The 22,660-nt window shown below is 41.3% G+C and overlaps 1 protein-coding gene across 10 annotated transcripts in view; it reads left to right on the forward strand.

The window, feature by feature from the left end:
- The window catches only part of Cit (citron rho-interacting serine/threonine kinase), a 157,735-nt gene that overhangs the window by 12,770 nt on the left and 122,305 nt on the right, over nucleotides 1-22,660 (forward strand). For all 10 annotated transcript variants that reach the window (XM_078039028.1, XM_078039029.1, XM_078039030.1 and 7 more), the window contains exons 3-6: nucleotides 1,824-1,999; nucleotides 8,144-8,245; nucleotides 20,555-20,697; nucleotides 22,467-22,560. In XM_078039028.1, the coding sequence (XP_077895154.1) occupies nucleotides 1,824-1,999; nucleotides 8,144-8,245; nucleotides 20,555-20,697; nucleotides 22,467-22,560 (515 nt within the window). The remainder of the gene's footprint in view (nucleotides 1-1,823; nucleotides 2,000-8,143; nucleotides 8,246-20,554; nucleotides 20,698-22,466; nucleotides 22,561-22,660) is intronic.

The raw sequence follows: 22,660 nt of genomic DNA on the forward strand, positions 1-22,660 counted from the left end.
CTTAAATGCTCAAGTCCCTTATATGAAGTGATATAGTAACTTGTGCACAAGTCAAGTGTTCAATTCTCTTATATGAAGTGACGACTTGTACACGTCCTCTTGTATTCTTTAAATTATCTCTGGATTTCTCATGATACCCAGTATAGTGTCTACACATCACTTCATTTGCATGGTTCAGTGTAGTACTTGGTGCATGGCAAGTTCAAGTTTTGTTTTTGAAACTTTCTGGAATTTTTGATTTTTCCAAATATTTTCCACCTCAGGTTGGTGGAATCTTCAGATGCAGGTTATCTAGATGTGGAGAGCTGACTGCTCCTAATTTTGTCTAGTGCCTGACCACTGGAATGACCATCCCTTCCAGTTTCTTGAGGATTCTAGTATCGGTGGGGAATTTCAAGTTAGCCTCTTGGTTTTCCACATGACACTTTCCTGTGGGATTCTCCAGGATATATATATATTTTTGTGTTGGGGATTGAACCCAGAGCTTCCTGCTGAACTACACTCCCAGCCCAGGATAGTTTTGATTATGGATATCTCTTGCCTTTTTTTGGGTGTATAACCCCTGTATGTGACACAGTTCTTTCATAATGTGCAGGATTCTATTTTTAGCTCAGTCATTGCAGCTCTTCTCCATTCTTACAAGTCAGTAAAGTCATTGTAGGTACAGCCATGTCTCAGCTTAGTGTAGTTAGAGTTAATAAATGCATATGAATTTCCAAACCCACCATCTATTTAGTCCACACTGCATACCTTGCTGATCTCTGACTGTGGGACTGGACTTGTAAAAGGAATAAGACTGTGTTAAGCAAAAGATAGTTGCAAGCCCATCCAGATGTGTGATAATGTTACCCTGCAGAGTAAATGTCAGACCTCTGTTTGGTCCTTTGGGCTAAGCTCTGTCCCCTCTTTTAAGCTCTGCCACATGTTAAAATGTCTTAGTTTTCGGTCACTATGAACCTAAGAAAATCAACTTAAAGGAGGAAAGATTTATTTTGGCTCATGATTGCAGAGGTTTCAGTCCATGGTCACTTGACCTCATTGTTTCTGGGCCTGTGATGAGGCAGAACGTTATGACAGGGAACAAAACTACTCAACTCTGGCAGCCAGCAAGCAGAGAGAAGTAGGGAGGGAAGGAAAGAGAAAGAGGCTTTTATAACCAAGCCCCTACCCTAAAAACCCATTAAGCTAAGAATCCATAATGATTGAATCCATAGATGAGGTCAGGGCCCTCATGATCCCCAAGGCCCCCACTTGTAAACACTGCTGCACTGGTCTTCAACACATGAGGTTTGGGGGGGGGGGGATGTTTCAGACCCAAACCATAACATAAGGCAAGGAAGGAGTTCCTAGAGCTGACACAGTGCAAGGGAGATAAACTTGGGTTAATGGGTTAATATTGAGCACAGCACATGGAGTTAGAATGGAATGATCTGGAAGCTAACACCAAAGGTGATTGAAATGGCAATCATATTGCTTGTTTGACATTATAAGCCAGTCTACTGATGAGCACATTGGGCCAACACTGCCCTGCAGCCCTCGGAGAAAGAAGAAAGCAAGGTTTGTAACCTTCCTCCCTATTTTCTGAGTCTACAGGATTCAAATTATGGCTACCATGGAAACCGTTCTTTGGAATTTCTGGAGCCCTTAATTTTAACTTAACATATAAAAACACTTTTGTGCTGATTTTATAATTATTCATGATGGATGAGAAAGTGACTAAATGTCTTTTGACAGGGAAGACATAACTCTTTTTCCTTTGTTTCATAAAGATGCATATATTCCAAGTGCTTTATTTACCTGGGCGTGACTCCCTTCTTCTTCAGATTCTGACATCATAGCTGAGTTACAGGAGCTCCAGCCTTCGGCAAAGGACTTTGAAGTCAGAAGTCTTGTAGGTTGTGGCCACTTTGCTGAAGTGCAGGTGGTAAGAGAGAGAGCAACTGGGGACATCTATGCCATGAAAATCATGAAGAAGAAGGCCTTGTTGGCCCAGGAGCAGGTAAGAGCATTTTAACATTGGCCCTTCCCCTGTCTGTGCCAGAATGTTCATTGCAAAGACTATAATCTGCTGAGCTGTCACCTAAGATCCAGCAAGTTTTCCTCTGACTCCATAGTTAATTATGGTTGCATGGGCACAAAGCTCTCTTGTGTTCTTAGCTCTTCTCTGATGTTAGTTCATTTTGAAGGCTCACAAATTTCCATTGATTTCTGTATCATGATTCTATACTTTTTTATTTTCAGAACCAAATTGGTCTTTTAACTCATGATTAAGATCTTTTATGACTGTCAGCTGGGGATCCAGGGATGTGCATATTATAGGGGAAATCAGATAGCATTTGCTTTTATATGTGCTTTAGATATTTGTGTTGTGGACATGTATATTTGACTTTAAAATAGGCCTTTGAAGAAGTTAAATAAAATTGTTACGTAGCTAGAGAGTTGCTTGTTTGATAACAGGTTAAGAAGTTATTTTTTTTGGTGTGGTATTTTTCTTTCTTTTAAGAAAGGCTGCTGTCTCTAGGCATATTGATTCATCTGCTGTGTTTTAGAGAGACTACCATCAGCCTTGGAGTTCAGAGAGTAATTTATTAGTTACAGGCATTCTGGTGCACATCATGTGTCCGATAATGTACCCAGCTCCACAGGAAGCCTACAGAAAGAATTGAAGTTCCACGGCTATTACTTTCAGGGTTTAATAACAGCCTTGGAAAGTGGAGAAAAAAATGCAAGCATTGAAAGCAGGTGCTTACCAGCTAAAGCATCACAGAGGGGGAGAGCAATTAGCAAATTCATTAATGATGATGTGAGGAGAGATGTCCTGTAGCCCAAGACAGTTAGTTAGGGAAAGTCCTCACTGATGAAAATGAAGGTATGTTCTGGGCAGAGAGAAGTGGTGAGAGCATGTGAGGTAGAAGTGTGGCCATCAGTGACAAGGTCTGGACACCAGAATACTCTGTAGGGGTGTGTGTGTGTGTGTGTGTGTGTGTGTGTGTGTGTGTGTGTGTGTGTTTTTAGTGATTTAGAAGAGATATACAGAGAAATGGTTGGGTAGAGGACAATTGGGAAATCTCAAGAATCTTATTTTTTTAAATTGTGTTATAAACATAACAAAATCTCCTTGCATATCCCCATTTTTGTGTAAGATTCAGTGATTTTAAGAGCATTCACAATGTCATACAACCACAACCACCATCCATTTCTGGAAATTTTTCATCATCCCAATCAGAAACTTTGTACCCATTACACAATACCTCCCCATCTCCCCCCAAGAACTGTTGTTTTGAATTGCAGTTCACTTCTTGAGGTACCTGGGATCATTTAGGCTTTTGGAAGGAGGGGTTGGGATCAGAGAATGGTTCCCAGTGGATTTGAGTGACTGCGTGTGGCCTCTAGTCAGAAAAGCAGTGGAGAGTGGAAAGCTGCTTGTCAGAGACCAAAGATGATGTGGCCTCTGTATTTTGGAATAAAATGTGAGCAGCATCATAGGAAGGAAAAATGATGGATGTTGCAAATAGTTTGGAAGACAGGAGTGGAGCTGTTCACCCAGCCTCCCACGTCAGGGTAGGAACCATCCATCATCAGTGCACACTTGGTGAGCATTTACTGTGTTGGGTGTATTTCTAGGTCCTCGGGTAGAGGCCTTAGATGTAGCTCAACCTTGAAATGCTTATGTCTTAGATGGGAAATAGTGCATGTAAGAAATGGATTCAGGGGGCTGGGATTGTGGCTCAGCAGTAGAGTGCTCACCTAGCACGGGCGGGTTCAATCCTCAGCACCACATAAAAATAAAGGCATTGGGTTAAAAAAAAAAACAAACAAACAACAACAACAACAAAAAAACACATTCAGCATTCCACACTGCAGGCAGATCATACAGATGTTCAGACAGATGTGTCCTTCTCCAGATGAATAACCTGAAATGACCACGTGTGAGGTGTGGGCTGAGCTTTTTAAAATCACACACATGCAGGAGTTAATGAAAACCATCCACCCATTTCTTAAGAGGGTGAATGTAAGAGAAAAGAAGGGTCCTTCTTGGAATCCTAGTAAGGGTTTGGGATTTAAGGACATGAGAGAGAGAGGCTAGCACAGGGAGAAACTGAAAGGAAAAGTTGGAGAGGAGGTTAAGGAGAAGTGGTATCCTGCAAGCAAAGCCTGTCACCTGGGAGCCCAGAGTCCTGTGACAACCAGAAGAGGTCCTCAGAGACCATTTACTTTAATGGAAGTTTCAGGGGTCAGAGTGAGTGGCAAGTAAGTAAAAGTGGAGACTGTTGCATTCTGCCAATCTCCATGAACACCTTTTCTGTGTCAGCAAAAGGAAGGGGTAGCCTCGGGGGCAGCCAGTGACTGGGGCTGGGGGGGCTGTTCTCCACATGGCTTGGATGTATCCCTGGGGGTGTGCATGGACAAACTATTTAAAAACATTTAATAACAATGTTAACTAGCACATCAAAGCCTGTACTTTCACAGTTGTTGGAACTAAATGGGAGGTTTATTTATTTGTTTGTTTTTATAGAGCATTATAATCATACATAGTAGTTATATATATTTTGATGAACTCATACATGTAAGGATTTCAGTTCCCATTCCTACCCTCCTCCCTCCTCATTCCTCATTCTCCTTCCTCTCTCCTGATGTTCCTTTCACTAGTGTTTGTTTATTTTTGATTGCTACTCTCTACATATACATAAAGAAATTTCCTGTGGTACATTTCTATATGCATATAACATGATTTTGTTAAATTCATTCAGTATTTCCTACCCTTTCCCATCCTGGGAGGTATATTTAAAAATCACATTTATTTACATTTTGAAGCAATCACAAATTTATAGAAAAGTTGCAAGTGTAATGTATCAGTCGGGTTCTCAAGAGAAATGGAACCAGTATACATGTGTGTATATAACCATCACATATGGTACGGATATATTTTTAAAATACTTTTAAAGTTGTAGATTGACAAATACCTTTATTTTATTTATTTATTTGTATGTGGTGCTGAGGATCGAACCCAGTGCCTCACACGTTCTAGGCGAGTGATCTACCACTGAGCCACAATCCCAGCCCCACATACAGTATGTTTTTTCCTGAAATATTTGATGTTTATAGTTTGTTCTCCATATTGGTGGGTTCTGCTTCTGTGGATTCAGTGAACTGAAAACTGAGAAAAATATTTAGGGGGAAAATAATTGCATGTGTACTGAATATGTATTGGCTTTTTCTTTTTGTCATTATTCCCTAAAAAAATATAGGATAACTATTTGCATAGCACTTATAATGAAGTATTATAAGTAGCCTAGAAGAGATTTTAAGTATATGGGAAGAAGTGTGTGGGTTCTATGTAAATATTGTATCAGGTACTTGAGGATCTGTAGATTTTGGTATTTGTAGGGGTCCTGGAACCAGTCTCCCATAGATACCAAGTGATGATTGTATTTGTGTGTGCAAACACACACATACATACATACATGCACACATGTATACACACAATATATATGCACTAAAATTTACATACACACAAGGATCATATAGAATATACACATAAAATGCATGTGTATATACATTTCTGTAGAATTTATTTCAGGTGGTTGATTTTTATATAATGTGGAAACTGGAAATCTAAAGTTTGTAGGGCAGGAGAGTAGGCAGAAATTCTTGAGTAGGAGCTGATGATGCAGTCCTGAGGCAGAACTTCTTCCTCAAGGAAACTGCAATTTTGTTCTTAAGGCCTTTCAACTGATTGGATGAGGCCCACCCAGGTTACTGAGGAACATCTCCTTAAAGGCAACTGATTGTAGATGATAACTGCATCTATGAAACACCTTCACAGCAACACTTGGGTTAGTGTTTGAATGAATAACTGAGTGCTGTGAACTAGCCAGGTCAATAGGAAGAATTAGCCGTTGGAAAGTACAATGTTTCCCTTGCTGAACCCTTTAAAAGTAAGTTGTCAACCTGACCTGTACTTCTAAACTAAAGTACTTCTGAAACTTTAGTATGTATTTCCTTCACCAAGGACATTCTCTCGGGAACTACCACACAACAGTCAAAATCATGAAATGATCTGGGTGCAGTGGTGCATACCTGTAATCCCAGTGGCTGGGGAGGCTGAGACAGGAGGATCAAGAGTTCAAAGCCAGCCTCAGCAATAGCGAGGTACTGAGCAACTCAGTGAGACCCTGTCTCTAAATAAGATACAAAATAGAGCTGGGGATGTGGCTTAGTGGTCGAGTGCCCCTGAGATCAATTCCAGGTACCCCCACTTCCCCAAATATTAGGAAATGAGTAATGAGGCCTTAGTGCCTGCTAATCTTCAGACTCCCTTCAGGTTTCACCAGCTGTCCCCATTACATTTTTTAGATCAAGGAACCAGTCCAGGGTCACACCTGCCATTTACTTGTCCTATCTCTTCAGTCTCTTTCCTTAATTTTTCAGTCTCTTTCTTAATTTTTCCTGGCTCTTGTGACCTGTATGATTCTGATGATTACAGGCCAGTTGTTTTGTAGAACTTGGATATGTCTGATATGGCTCAGGCTTAGATCCTGGTTATAGATTGTTGGCAGAAATATTGCAGATGGGAGATACTGTTCCAATTCACTATTCCGCTTCCCAGGGGTTTCCATTTGTCACATTCTGGGTGATGGTCACTTTGATTACTGCATTAATCTGCTTGCCATGCTCTTCTACTGTGGAGTTAAGCTTTCCTCCTTTGTACCCAAATCAGAATTTTATGAGGAGATTCCTTCCAACAATGAAAATATCCTATTCCTCATAAAACTCACGATTTATTCATTTGTATTTATGTGGATGTGATTTTTTTTCTATTTCAGTCAATGTGTTACTATTGTAACAATCTGTTACTATCATTATTTATTTTTATATTGAATTGTCTCCAAGTTGTCTCTTTAGGTTGGCTTTTGTGTCCCTCTGACACATCATTCTTGAGTACTTTCTTGTTTTCTGGTACTGCAGGATGTCCTGGGTTTTCACATATGCTTACTTTCCCTGCATCAGTCTTTTCTCCAAGGAGCCCTGTTTTGTGGAAATGGTGTTTAGAGGCCAAGATCTGGACACTGGATGTTCTGATTGCTACTGGGATGACACTGCTCTCAGACTCCTTTCAGGGGACAGTGCTAAGGAATGCATTCCCTTGGAGGGCATGCCTCCAGTGACCAGAGGACCTCCCTCCATGCTCTACCTCTTAAAAATCCCCCATAGCACAGTGGGCCGAGAACCAAACCTTTAACACATGAGCCTTTGGGGGTCATTTATCCAAATCATAGCAGTAACCCTCTTCTCTGAGATTGTAAATTTAATATTTTTACGTACTTTTTCATCTGCCTGCATCCTCTCTACTATCTTTGTTGTTATCCCCTGTCCCCTTGGTGAATCCTAATAACTTGTTTGAGATCACCCTTACATGTGGGTGTCCTCCTTCCCTGGTGTTGGCCCCTGATAGCCACACTGGCTGCCTCATGCCTGGTGGCCGCCCTGTGCACTGCCAGCTACTGACGCCCTGCTGTTGGCACTGAGGTTCCCCAGTGCTTCCCTTGTATTCCACCGCTGGCCTTCAGACCGAACTGTTCAAGAAGGGACGGTGAAGAGGGGCAGAGATATTTATTTATTTTTATTCTTTTTTAGTTCTACATGACAGTAGAGTGTATTTTGACATATCAGACATATGTGGAACGTAACTTCCCATTTTTGTGGTTGTACATGATGTGGAGTTACACTGGTTGTGTATTCCTATATGAACATAGGAATGTGAGGGACAGAGATATTTAGATTCCAAGGAAGTAGGTTGACTTTAAAGAAAAATGCTAAGTAAATAATTGGACAGTTATTATGTGGCTCTGGCAAACATTGTGACCAAGTAGGTGAATAACAGATTTGTGGAATGCCAAGCTATGGGATGGCTTTTTTTCTTTGGAAACGTGAGTTTAGGGGGCTGGGGATGTAGCTCAGTTGGCAGAGTGCTTGTCTCACATTCACAAGCCCTGGGTTCAATTCTTAGCACCACCACCAAAAAAAAAAAAAAAAAAAAAGAACTGCAAGTTTAGGCTTCAAGACAGAGCAAAGGTCACTCCTCTACCCCCAATTCAGTTCTTTGTATTATAATTATCTAAAGGGTTTCTTTTTTCCCTAGGTTTCATTTTTTGAGGAAGAACGGAACATATTATCTCGGAGTACAAGCCCTTGGATCCCCCAATTACAGTATGCCTTCCAGGATAAAAATAACCTTTACCTGGTGAGTCTTTACATCCATCTCTCTGGAATGAGCCGAGCTCCTGACAGGCAGGTGCCACAGTTGCAGAGTTGAATGTGGTTCTTGCCCCTGACATCCATGGCACCTCTCATTCATTCAGTCACTTTTCTGACTCCCAGGTGTCTCCCTTTTCTCCTTGTTCTAAGATGAAAAGCCAGCCCATTTAGAAACACCTGGTGACTCCTGAGTCCTGCAGCTCTGGTTTAAAGGGTAATAACAAGAAATGGCTTATGTGGGAATCATCTGTAACTGCTTTTAATAGAATCTTGCTTTGATTTAATTTGTTAGGAGAAAATGCAGCCTGTTCTCACTCATGGAGAAGCTAGAAGAGTTTATCTCCTACAAGTGGAGAGTAGAATGGTGGTTTCCAGGGGCTTGGAAGGGTGGGGAGGGCAATGATAGAGGAAGGCTGGTTAGTGTATACAAAAATACCAACACCAAGGAGGCTTGGGTGTTGGTGTCCTCTAGCACGGTAGGGTGACTATAGCTAACAATTTATTATACATTTCAAAATAACTAGGAGAGAAGATTTTGAATGTTCCCAACGTAAACATGATAAATATTTGAGGCAATGGGTATGTTAATTATTCTGGTTTGATGATTGTACATTGTATACCTCTTTTGAAATCTCACACGGTACCCTACGAATGTGTAAAATTATTATGTGTCAGTTAAAAAAAAGAGAGAACCTACACGCTGAGACATGTATGAAGTAGGATAGATAGGTCTCTATTTTTTCCCCCCACAAATCCCCCTCTAGGGAGACAAGTGTTAACGGGTGGTGATGTTCTTTTTGACCCTTAACTATGGCCTGGGGGGCAGGGGGGATTGAATCTGCTCATACAAAAATGTTACTCTCCATCTGACTCTTCAGCTTGCTTTTTTTTCTTTCTTTCTTTTCCTTTTAACACTTTATCCCAGACACCCTTGCATGTCAGTACATAGAGGTATGCTTCATTCTTCTTTATTTTTGGTGCTGGAGGTTGAACCCAGGGACTTCACTGAGCTGGCCCCTGCTTCTTTCTTCAGGATGGCAGCATAGTTTTCCCTGGTACGCGGGGAGTCTGATTTAGGGCCTTGTTTAGGTTCTTGGGGGATGACATTCATAAGTTTAAAACATGTATCCTAGGGCTGGGGTTGTGGCTCAGTTGTAGCGTACTCTTCTAGCATGTGCAAGGCCCTGGGTTCCATCCTCAGCACCACATAAAAATAAATAAATAAAATAAAGATATTGTGTCCAAAACAATTTTTGTTTCTGACTCAGCCCTTAAAACAAGGCTAAGGTGGGTGTGGGGGCACCTGCCTGTAATCCCAGTGATTGTGAGACTGAGGCAGGAGGATTGCAGATTTGAGGTCAGCCTCAGCAACTTAGTATGACCCTGTCTGAGAATAAAAAAAGAAATAAAATAAAAAGAAGGGCTGGGTATATATATCTCAGTGGAAAAGCACTTCTGTGTTCAATCCTCAGTATCAAAAACAAAACAAAATTTATCATATTACTTTGGATGGAGATAAATTTTAATAGAAGCTCACGTAACAAAAAGTGAAGAGAGATGAACGGTCATCTGTCTTGGACTCTTGCTGGGCACTTTGTCTGTGATCTGCCTTGGTTTCCTACTATTTGAGAACCCAGAGCCTGTGGAGAAGCCCCTGGCGTCACCGAGCCTTCTGAATGAGTGTGTTGTCACATGAGGCCTTGGGAGCCTGGCCGTGCACTGGCGTGTCCCTTTCCATGGACACTTTCTTTCCTTGGGACTTGGAGTGTGGATCCCTCACCTCTTCTGTTGACCTTGGTGTATTTCTGGGGTCCCCTCTGTTCCAGGCCACTTGCTGTCCAGGGGACACTTGCCTTGTGCTCTCCGTGTCTCGCGGAGCCTGTCCTGTTTGGATGGATGGGCTTCTTCGTTAGCTTTCTGGATACAGCAGCACTTCTGTTTGTTTTATTTGCTTCTTGGGTGTGTGTTCGTGTTGTTTTGGGTATTTTACTGAGAGCTCTTTTTTAAGAGGTTAGGACACTAGCTTGTGGGGTTAAGCCTCATTTTCAAGGCAACATAGAGCATAGGCAGCCCTGGGGTCAGGATGACTGAGATTTTTTTTTTTTTTTTTCAAATATTGAGAGTCCACAGTTTTCCTGTTTGCCCTTCACTGTTCTGTAAACTCATTTTTCTCTTCCTTTGGATTAAAGAGCTCACCTTGATGCCTTGTCTCATGAAGCTGCTGCTTCTTACAGTTCAACATTGTTTGGGATTCTCATGTTATGAAGGTCAGTTTTGGTACAGGTGATGGCCAATTTTGAGTTTCTGTGTAATGGAACTCAGTGGAAGATTTAGTGGTCTAGTCACATATGGTAAGCCACTGCTCAGTGGCTTGATGGGCACCTGCTTGCCTTCCTGGAGGTCAATGATGAAGATCAGAGGGGTCTTGTGGGGAACCCCAGCTGTGCTTTTCCTCCCTGCTGACTCTAGTGCTTTCTCATGGTCCAGTTGTTTTCAGGTGACATCTTCAGAGGGTGGTATCTGGGCATTTTGAGAATTTCCTGCTTTGGTGTCATCATTCTTATTACTACAGCCTGGCTTTGTCATAGTGGAAGGAACCGTGCCTTTCTTTTTAGTTCTTAGTTGTGGATCTAGCTCCTGGGAACTTCTGCTTGGATAAAGCCCTCTGGTCATACCTCTCAGAATGGTGATGGCTGCTGGTTCCTCCTCTAGGACAGGGTCCCAGCTGTGGGGTTTTTTCTTATTTAGTCATTCTGGCTGTGGGCCATCCCTCTTGATCTTACCCCTGGCATTGACATCTTCAGTTTCTTTTCAGACTTTCCATCTGCCGTCTTGCAAGATGGGAAACATCTTAAAAACAGCTATTTTCTTAAGTGTTATTTGCCTCAGACCATTGATACTTGGATACATTTTTATACCCTTCTTTAGTAGCTCAATTGAGTATTACCAATGGGATCTTGCAATTATTTCCTTGTCTGTATTTTGTTCTCAAGTGATTTGGTATTTTGGAGTAAAATGCTTTATAGAGGTATGATTTTCATATAGAAACTCAAACAGCATGGGAATGATGATGTGTTGATAGTTCTACTATCCCTTATCTGTAATTCCTAAATGCCCAGAGCTCTGAATAACCTCAAGTTCTTTTTTTCACTTGTTTGGCAGCAGAACTGACTTGAATTCAGTTTGCAGCAAAGTCTGACCTGAACTCTTCAGGCCACTTGTCTCTTTATTTATTCCCTTTAGTGTGACTATTCACATATTTTGCCACAAAATTATGAATGCATTTGATTATGAGGTGCTGATCCAGCCCCTTATTGAGGTGGTATGTAATATAAAGTGTATGCTTCACTTGGCCTTTCCAAAATCTGAAACATTCTGAGTCTCCAAACACATTCTGCTGCAAACTAAGGGAATCCTGGATTTGTATTGGCACTGTAAAGAACTGAAATTCCATCATGCTTATTGACCACTTATAGATCACTAAATCTTTGGAGCTTGGTGAAACTTAGATATTGTGGTAAGCTCCCCTGACAGTTGAATGCCAATTTGTAATGCTAATATAGTTTAATTAAAGATACATTTTAAATCAATGAAAAACAAATAAAATTCTACCTACTGTGCATCTTAGCCATCCCTGCTTTCCAGTCCTACCTTTCCTGAGTGAGACCCCTCTGTTTTCTTTGGCCTGCATTACTGCCGTAACCTCCCGAGTGTTCTCCCTGCCATCTGTCTTGCCCCACCCCCCAGGTCGACCACATACTGCAGCCGAGTCATCTTGCTGTTAGAATTCTTCAAGACGCCCCACCGTCACCTGGAAGAAGTCCAGACTCTTCTGCGTGGTTCACATGCCTCCGAGTGCACTCATCCAGCACCGTTTCTCTCCTTTGGTTTTATTTGCATTCTGAACTTTCTTTGGATCTTTGACCTTGCTTCTGACTCTTCTGCATGCTGTTCATTCTTTCTCTATTTACCTGACTAACTCCTGGTTTTCTTTCTGGGCTTGGATCAGATGTTGCTTCTAGAAAACTTCTTGGACCCTCTGCTTCTGGGATGAATGCCCACTGCTCTATGCCCATAGCACCCTCTACTTTGCCTACATGAGTGACAGCTGGGCTCTTCCACTAGGCTACTTTCTCCATGAGGGGAGCAATTATCTCTCTCTTGTTCCCAATAGAGCTTTGCCAAATGAATGCCTAGGAAATATTTATTAGATGAGAGTATGATTAATTTCATAGAAATCTGATTTACATACAAATTTACTTATTGTGTTACAAAATCATATTATGTTAGCAGTGGGAGTTTTGCTCTCTAAAGTACGTAATTCAAGATAGACCCAATAAGATTTTCAAAAATTGGAATGCAATGCAGGGAAATTGAACTTGGTTTCTTTCGAATTTTGAGGCTTAAAAATTTCCATTTGTAGTGACATACCAATGAATGAGGCTTACCATTTTCTGGTGCATAGAAAATGGTCGCGAATTCCCTTTTACTGTCTGGTTCTATATAACAGACTAGTCTGGTGTTCTGGCAGGCTGCCCATGGAAGCAGTGCTTTGTTGATCTGGTTCATGGAGAAATCTGTTCAGTTCTGTGCAACAGATGCCTTCATCAGTGTCCTTCAGTGAAGGAGCTGATCTTAACAAAGAAAACATTGTTTTACAACCTGCCACTTTCAGTATTGTTGTATCTAAATTTTTTTGTGAGATTTTTTTTGGGTTGATATTTTTCACATTTAGGGGCTCTTCAGACTGCCCTTGCTCTCAGCCTATAATTGACCCATGAACTTTCTTTCCCTCCTGTAACTTTCTATTATCTTCTCTCTGTTCATTCCAAATGTTTGTCCCCAGTTGGACTGAGAGGTATTAGTTATGGTATAAGCTCAGCTGCTATAACAAAGAGTCTCCAGTATCCATTCTAGGCTAATGGAACAGCTCTGTTGTATTTGATAATCCAAGGACCCAGGTTCCTTCCATCTTGTGGCTCCTCCATTCCTTTCATCTTTTTACATGGTTGAAGTTGGACCATTTCATGTTTTTGTTCCAGCTGGCTGTTAAGAAAAAAGAGCAGGGGCTGGGGTGGTGGCTCAGTGATAGCGTGCTCGCCTAGCATGCATGAGGTAGTGGGTTCAATCCTCGGCACCACATAAAAACCAACTAATGTATCCACATAAAACTTAAAGATACATAAATAAATACATATTAGAAAAAAGAAAAAAGAGCAGGAATTCAGAGCAGGCAAGTTTCTTTCACACAGAATGATGTGGAAGTGGGGCCACCATTTCCTCCCACATTCTGCTTGCCAGAATTTAGTCATGTGAGTGCACATCTACCCACCAGGGAGACTTGGGCATGTATTGTCTAGCTGCATGGCCTATGTCCAAGTATTGTTATTACTATGGAAGAAAGGAAGGATGGATTTTGTGGGGACAATTGAGTCTGCCACAGAGGAGGAGCTGGGATTTGAAGCCAGGCCTCCTAACTCCGCCTTCCATATTTTGACTCATTGTATTGCACCACTTTATCCGAAATGATTGCTGATTGCCTCATGACTGTGATGTGCTGCTTGGGATTAGCTTTTTATATATCCTTTCTCACTTTTAAACTGCACCTGTGCAATTTGGAGTAATCTGGAAGTGGACTGTTTCTAGGTACTGACCCCAGGGACTTAGTGAACACCCCCCCATGATGTTTTTGTCATTGGGAGCCAGGAGAGAGTTAATGAATGCAACTCCATTGTTTACTGAAATGTGCAGCTTATGATAGTTTTGACAGCGAGACATGTGCTGTTTTGATCTCTTGGCTAAGATTATCTGATTTTTCAGGCACTTCTCAAAACTCACCAGGCATGTGCTCACGCGCTGCCACTTCAGAAGCCAGGGTTTCGAAGCCAGCTGCCCTTCAGAGAGAGGCTGTTCCTTGGAATATCGTTCATGTTTTATTACTTTTCCTTGTTTGGTCTCTCCAGAGTTGTTGGCCTTTTCAGCTTCAATTTTCTCATTGTCGAATGAGATATTAATTCCTTTTTTTGACCCCAATTCAGTTGCTGAGTGTGTTATTGCCTTGGCAGCTGGGGGGTGGGGGGTGGGGGTGGGTTCTATGAGTTTTTTGTGCCTTTAAAATAGTTGTTTTGTGTTTTGCCATTTTAGGAGCCACAGTTTAATCACATTGTCCTCCTTTGTTCCCCTGGATCAGTAGCTCTGGGTGGGACCCTGAAATTTGCATTTCTATTAAGTGTTCAGGTGATACTGCTGCTGCTGCTCTGGGGACCTCACTTTGAGAATCGTCTTCTGCCGCTGTAGCTCTGGTTATTTTCTGATCATTGCGTCTTCCTCTTGTCCTGCCAGCAATAGTGTACATATCTGAAATCCCTTTCCTTGTCTTCCAGGCCCAGGAGTGACACACATGTTCTTGCTGTTGCTAGCCCTGGGGTGTCCTATCATACTATGTTTGTTTCCTTTTAAGCTATTTGTACCTTTGTAAATAACTCCTTCATTAATTAATGTCCACAATTACCTGGTTTGAGTGTACTGTCTCTCTCTTGCCAAGATTCTGGATGATTCAATCCTCAATAAGGGCTTTTTTAATAGATGAATATGAAATATGAATCAGACTGGTATTCATATTTTCTGAGACAAAGGGCCTTCTCTCTTTTTTTCTGGGTCACCCAGCCCTTCATGAAGAATAATATAGGGTCTCTGCCAGGTGTCACTCTGCTTAAATAATGCCTTCCCTTCCTCCCATGTGCCAAAGATCAGGAGAATTGGAAGATGATACCATGGAAGCCATTGGTATCATCACATTTTTTTTATAAATGTCACTTTCAGTCATGCTGAATGTGCAAGCATTTCAAGGTAACACTTTCAAGACCCTCTTAGCCACCCTAGAACAGCATGCCTCTAATGATGCCTATTCAAATTATAACAGAGTCCTTGTCTTCGTCTGTTTTCTGGTGCTATAACCTGAGACTGGGTAAATTATAAAGAATAGAGACTTAGCTAGCTAATGGCTCTGGAGGATGAGAGGTCCATGAAAATGACTCTGGTATCTGCTTGGCTTCTGGTAAGGGACTTCTTGCTGCATCATCACATGGCAAGAGAGAGCAAATATGTGAGTCTGGATTTCTCTGCCTCTTCTTATAATGCCACTAATGCCACTGCAGGGGCCCCACTCTCCTGACTTCATCTAACCCAAATTACTTCCGAAAGGTCCCACCTCAAAATCCCATCAAGATATGAGTTTAGGGCTGTAGTTGTGGCTCAGTAGTAGAGCACTTGCTTAGCATGTGTGAGGCACTGGGTTGATTCTCAGCACCACATAGAAAGAAAGAAAGAAAGAAAGAAAGCAAGAAAGAAAGAAAGAAAGAAAGAAAGAAAGAAAGAAAGAAAGTAAGTTAGTTCAATCAATACCTAAAAATATTTTTTTTAAAAAAGGTATGAGTTTAGGGGTTAAATTTCCAACACAGGAACTTCAGGGAGACACATTCAAACCACAGCAGTACTAAAGAACTATTAAACGTTCATTTCCCCCACATGCTTGTGTGTGCATGCAAGCACGCCCGGGCACACTAGCATGCATGAGGGCCTGCATTTGTCCTTCACTTAAATTCAATGCAGTGCTTGGAAATTGCTATCTCAGTACTTGGGGTATAGATGGAAACACCAACAGAGAAGCATCCGCTCCTTCCAAACTGAACACATGTAAGATTTGCCCTTTAATTAGCATCTGCAGCTGTTGCCATCAGAAGGGTCTGTCTCTGTTGGCCTGAAAGTCTTTGCTTTAAAAGAGCAAGTCCATTATAGCTCCAAGCCTGGCTCGGGCTCGTCTGTCAGCTGCTGCGCTTTCTCAGCGTCAGCAGGGTTGCCACATTTTTCACTAGAGGGCTCTTCCCCCCTCCTGTCTGTCTGCTTCGCATTACTGTCCTTAGTGATCACCATCGGGGTGACCTACAGCTGCTCATTGTGTGCAGGAGACATCTCCAGTCCTTGCAAGGATGGAAGCTCATCGCTTCAGTGCTGATGGACTGGTTATTTTCCAGCCCTTTGTTGTCAGTGATCTTGTCTTGATATTCAGGTAGTCACTGAAAAAAATACGCACAGCAGACGTGATGGCTGTATTAAAGCCAAGGTCCATTCAAGGGCACCTCTCCTCTGCTGTGGAACCTTTTAATCCAGTTTGAATAAGAAGCCACACTGGTTCCACAGCCTTGTCAGCAGCGGGTACTACTTCAGTGCTGGACTAAGCTACATCAGAATCACCCTAGGAGCTCCTTAAATATTCAGATTCCTGGACTCCACCCATGGAGCTAGATCTGTGAAGTCTGGAGCCAGTCAGTCTCTGGAATCCATGTTTTTAACAAGCTTCCTCAATGGTTGGGGTGGGAAGGAGATGTGTGTTACTGTTTTTGCACATTGTTGATGATGATGACTATTATCATCTGAAATTCTGTTCCACTAGGATGCCTGCCATGAAGGCAGGGATTTTTGTCTTATTCACTGCTCTATTTCTAATATCTAGAACAGTGGCACATAGTAGGCACTCAGGTGTTTATTTGGATGAATAGTTTTTTTTTTTTTTTTTTTTTTTTGCAGTGCTAGGGATTGAATGTAGGGGTGCTTTACCAATGCACTTTGTATTCTTAGTCCTTTTGTTTTTCTATCGGGGATTGAACTCAAGGGCACTTGACCACTGAGCACATCCTCAGCTCTATTTTATATTTTACTGGGAGAAAAGGTCACGCTGAGTTGCTTAGCACCTCACTTTTGCTGAGGCTGGCTTTGAACTACAGTCCTCCTGCCTTAGCCTCCCAAGCTGCTGGGATTACAGGCGTGCGCCACTGCACCCTGCATCCTTAGCCCTTTTTATTTCGAGATAGGTCTTGCTAAGTTGTCCAGTCTGGCCATGAACTTGATCATTCTGCCTCAGCTGCCCATCCTAGTCACTGGGTTTACAGGTGTGTACCTCTGCATCATCTTATTTTTAAAAAGTCTTTCTTCTGGTGATTCTGATGGGCAGGTGGGCCTGGGAAACCATGCTTTAGATAGCTGAAAGTCTTCTTGAATTAGAAGCCACATTTTTTCTGAGGGAGATACGTGAGCACCTCACTGGGCATCTCTGAGTAGTAAAAGTCAGGGTCAGAGTCACATTTTTGGATAAAACCAGACGCAGTATGGAGACTCTGGGATAGCCTGGATGATGATGTTGGACTTAACTAGTTCATAGCATCTGCTGACACTGCTCTTTGTTTCACAGTAGGTCATCTGGTGTGGAGACTTCAAGACTTAGAGTTTGTGACTTTCGGTGATGCTTTTGGAGTCTCTTGATTTGGTACCATTTTTAACAGTCCCAAAGTGTTTCTGAAAGTCCCCAAGTCCTGGTTCTTCATTGTATCCTTAAACCTTATAGCATAAAGATTGATTAAGATTCTTGATTTGCACAAACTTTCTTTCCCAGGGACTCCATGTGTTCCAGAAGGAACAACTATACCCCATACTGTAGTTTTGGAATATGAATAACATCTTGGGATAGCCAAATTTACCCAGTAAATGGCCAAACTATGTTCTCCTAATGTGCACAGTTCAATTTTTAATGCTGTAATCTGGAATTGTGTTGGGGGGCGGGAGTCAAGTTTGATTAGTTTCTCTGATAAGGACCCTGCCTATTTAAATGTTTGTCTTTTAGAATGTCTATTTTGGCCCCACATAGTAAAGCATGCTGGTTTTTGTTGGCTGTTTTCTCATCAATCCAGGATTTTTGAAGAGATGGAAAGTTGTTTGATCCATAGAAAAGATTAATGTAGTTTGGCAGGGAGTCTTCTGAATAGGAGCAACGAATACATGCCTCTTTGTCTTGAAAGAGATGCTTCTTATTTTCCTGTACTATTCTGCTGGTCACAACAAATCAAATCTTTAGGAGTAGACACTAAGAACCAAGTAGTGATCAGTTTGAGAGCTCTTAGAAGTTGCCAGTGGCTGTTATATATTAGACTTTCTGAGCCTTAAACTTAAAAGCTGTTCTGTTTTTTCAAATCTTTAATGGAACCATAGGAAATTTACAACTGCAGCATGTCATCATAAATATGCATTGTTCTTATTTTAAGGCATTTGAGTTCTGAAAGTATGAGTACTTCTGCTATTATCTGTGCATTTTTTTTTATGTTTAAGACCTTTTGATGGCAATATATATTTAAAACAGACGTACAAATTAGCATTCACCCACATACCTAAGGCCTATGGAGAGCCAGGTTGGGATGAGTGGGTGGCTAGAGGGAACCAGGTGGCTTCTGTGGATTCGAGGGCTGGGCCAAACATCTTACATCTGCTGTGAATTTGGGGAAATGGTATGCATGTTAGGTGCTGCCCCTCTAAGTGTTGTCCTCCTTGTTAGTTCACAAATCCAGTTGTTTTCCGTAATTGCAGTGAAAATGGAATCGTGCTCTTCTAATGTAATTGTCCGGAGCCTGGCTGGGTGTCTGCTGAGTGTAAGAAGCTGTGCGAATGTGGCAGATTGCCAGGTTCCAAGGAGCCCTCAGGGAGGATGTGTAAGTCCCTGGCTTCCCCAGGGGGATCTGGTTTGGCTTGACCTGGTGCTGGGCAGACTTTCTGGCATCTTTACTGAACCAGTCTGGGGCATTTAGGGATCTATTCAACTATTTTAGACTTTCTAGAACTTTCTTCTAATTCTTAACTAAAGGCAAACAAGAGTTTTGTGGGGGATAATAGTGAGAATTTATATCCCAAAATTGGTTTTCAGAATATAGTGTTTGGGATATTCAGGGTTTTTCAAAAGAAGGCTATTTGAATCTTGCCTTTTTCTAGGAAAGATTGAATATAACTTAAAAGATATTTGTAGAATGGTCAGTAAAATTCAAGTCAGAACAAAGAACAGGCAAACTCCATGAAGGTCAACCTGGTTGCAGCAGTGGTCAAAATGGGCCCCATCTTCTCTCCAGCCAGGAAAGCATGCACACAGTACAGGAAGGGATTGAATGGTGCCTGACTTCATGTTGGTACCAGGTACTGTGCAGGACCTCCCAGGACCTTGTCTTGTTTAATCTGAATATAAAAAAATATTGCAAGGGGATTAGTCTTATCTTAGTTTACAGGGAATGAGACTGAACGGTAAAGAGGTGAAGTTATCAGGTGGAGTCTGCTGCCAACTGGTTAACTGGCCTGAAGGCCCTGTGTTGACTCAGGAATATCACAGCTGGTTATCCTCAAAAGGAGGAAGGATTTCAGGTCCTTGGGGCAAAAGAAAAAAAATTTTTTTAAACTAATCAAACATTTACCTGAAGCTTTATGTTCTTCTAGATTTTTCCTGTATCCACCAATAAATCTGCTACTTTTTTTCTCATAAAAAAGAGGTTATACTTTATCCTATACAGGATGTCACTTTATATTATCATGGGCAGCTTTCCATGGTAGTAGGAATAAATGGAATCCATTTGTTTTTAATATCTGTATCATATCCCATCGTTTCAATATATCATAATTTAGCTATTCTCTTATGGATAGATACTTGGAAGATTTCCAGGTTTCTTTCTTTTTTTTTTTTCTATTACTCACAATGCTTCAGTGGATCTACTTATTTATCTACCTATTTGCAAATTATCATAAAATAATAAATGGTTAAAAGTGGAATTACAGGGCTGGGGTTGTGGCTCAGTGGTAGAGCACTTACCTAGCATGTATGAGGCACTGGGTTCAATTCTCAGCACCGCATTAAAAAATAAGTAAAGATATCATCCAACTACAACTAAAAATAGTTTTTTTAAAAAGTGGGATTACTAGGTCAAAGGGCACATATTCATAGTTAGATTTTTAATAGAGACTGTCAATTGCCTCTACACTGTCTGTAAAAGGAAAAAATAGTGACGCATTTTTTGCACGCCTCCTATATTCTGCTGGATGCTGAGGGGAATGCAAAAAGGAGGTAAGAGAGTTTGTTGCCCTCCAGGAATATCCATCTACAGTATGTACTGAATCCTAGGGAATGGGGTATTAAGTTGGGTGGGTGGATGGGGGAGTAGGTGGAATTAATATAACTTTTCAAGCTTTGCCTTGTAAATGTTGTGCACGGTGCCTGGGACTAGCCTTTCATTATATCAATTCTCTTGGGTAATGGATGTAATTTCTGCAGGGCAGGGACCTTATCCTATGTCTTACACTATGTCTCACACATCTTCATTGCTTTGTGGAGACATTGTAATTATAACATGTCAGGTGGTATTTGAAGATCTAATTGAAGCATTCCCTCTTTTTGGGGTGTGTGAAAAATTAATAACTTTGGTATTGTATACAGGTCATGGAATATCAGCCTGGAGGGGATTTGCTGTCACTTTTGAATAGATATGAGGACCAATTAGATGAAAACATGATTCAATTTTACCTAGCTGAACTGATTTTGGCTGTTCACAGTGTTCATCAGATGGGATATGTACACCGGTAAGTGAGATTCCTTAATAGCATACTGAGAATTTATCTGTATCATGGAAGAGTTACTGAATGGAAATGAGTGGATGAAAGATTTCAGGATCAAAATAACGATTCATCCAGTTTTTAGACAATCTTACCTGTAAATAATTGAAAGAAAACTTTCCAAAATGGCAGACATGACAGCTTGTGAATTCACCAGTGAAATAGATCTAAAATTGTAATATTCTCAAGTTTACTAGCACCAAATTTACTGGTACCATCTGTTAATAGTTAATGTAGCTAATAGGATCAGGAACCCTTGCATGGGTTCTTTGAGTTATATGGTAGATACGTGGAATTTGATTTGTGGAAGGACCTGGCGTGCCACAGGGAGACATGGAGTGTACTTTGCGTCAGTCAGCTTTCTCTTTCCCCTGTGTCAAATGCTTGAGATAATCGGCTTACAAGGGAGAAGGGTGTTTTTGGCTCACAGTTTTGGAGGTTTCAGCCCATGATGGATTTTCTCTTGTCTCTTTGGGCCTGTGGTAAGGTCACACACCACAGCAAAAGCACATGATGGAGCAAGACCACTTATTCACCAGTGGGGGACAAAGCAGAGGAAGAGACCAGGGTCCAACAGCCCTCTTTGAGGCCAAGCCCCCAGTGATCTGGCATTGTTTTAGTCAGCTTTTTCAATGTTGTGACCAAAAATAAGACAAAAACAATTAGAGAAGGAAAGTTTATTTTGGGGCTGATGGTTTCAGAAGCCTCAGTCATGGAGGGGCAACTCCGTGGCTCTGGGCCTGCAGTAAGGCAGCACATCAGGATGGAAGAGTGTGGCCGAGGAGCCATCTTATCTTTCTTCTACTTCCTGTTCTCTTAAATAAAACATCTGTAAGTGCAAAGGAAAAAAAAAAAAAAAGAGTGTAAGAGTATGGTAGAGGAAAGCAGCATGGGACCGGGCACCAGGAAGAAGACAGTGCTCCGCTCTGCTTGCCAAGGACAAAGTACACCAAAGGCACACTCCAGTGATCCACCTTGCCTTCAGCTACATCCTCCCTGCCTACAGTTACCACCCAGTTAACCCATTCAAGTGGGTTAATGCCCTGATTAGGTTAAGGCTTCATAACCCAATTATTTCACCTCTAAGCATTCTTGCATGGCCTCATATATGAACTTTTGGGAGACATCTCATATCTACAACAGAACAAGGATCCAATCTTAAAGATTCTGTCACCTCCCAAAATCACCATGCTTGGAACTAAGCCTTTAACACATGGGCCTTTGGGGGTCACTAAAGATCCAAACCATAGCACACTTTTAACTATATCCATTAATAATTCATAAAGGTGCACCACAAAATCCTCAGTGATAAGTGCTTCTTCTCGTCTTCACTCATACTGTTTTTTAAAATCTGAGAATGTTGTGGGAATATAATGACAGAGCAATATTCATAAAATCTGGGCAAAGGCTCAGCTTTTTCATTGGCTAGTTGCATGACCTTGGTTAAGTTCTCATTTAGCTTCTTTAGCCTTAGTTTTGTAATGTAAAATATGTGTTTGTAGGAGAAATAATCCATATAATAACATGGATTTGCTTCTTTTCCTTTTTATTTCTCTGTTCTTCCTTCCTTTTTTTTTTTTTTTTTCAAAATGTATGCCAATTATATCCATCAATAGGCAGGTTCTATGCAGTGGAATACATACACTAAGGTTCTTGCTTTGATTGAGATCCTAGGTTAGCGATTGCTTGCTGATTATCAAGCACAGTGCTAATTCAGGGTCCTCATTTTCTTACAGCGACATCAAGCCAGAGAATGTTCTCATTGACCGAACAGGACACATCAAGTTGGTGGATTTTGGATCAGCTGCTAAAATGAATTCAAATCAAATGGTAACAATGGAATAAAATAGCTTAATAGAGGTTATGCCAAAAAAGCATTCCTTGAGCCTCATAAATTTGGAAAATAATGGGATACAGTGATGAGCAACCT

Source organism: Ictidomys tridecemlineatus, chromosome 2, assembly GCF_052094955.1.
Source record: "Ictidomys tridecemlineatus isolate mIctTri1 chromosome 2, mIctTri1.hap1, whole genome shotgun sequence".
Lineage (NCBI taxonomy): Eukaryota > Metazoa > Chordata > Mammalia > Rodentia > Sciuridae > Ictidomys > Ictidomys tridecemlineatus.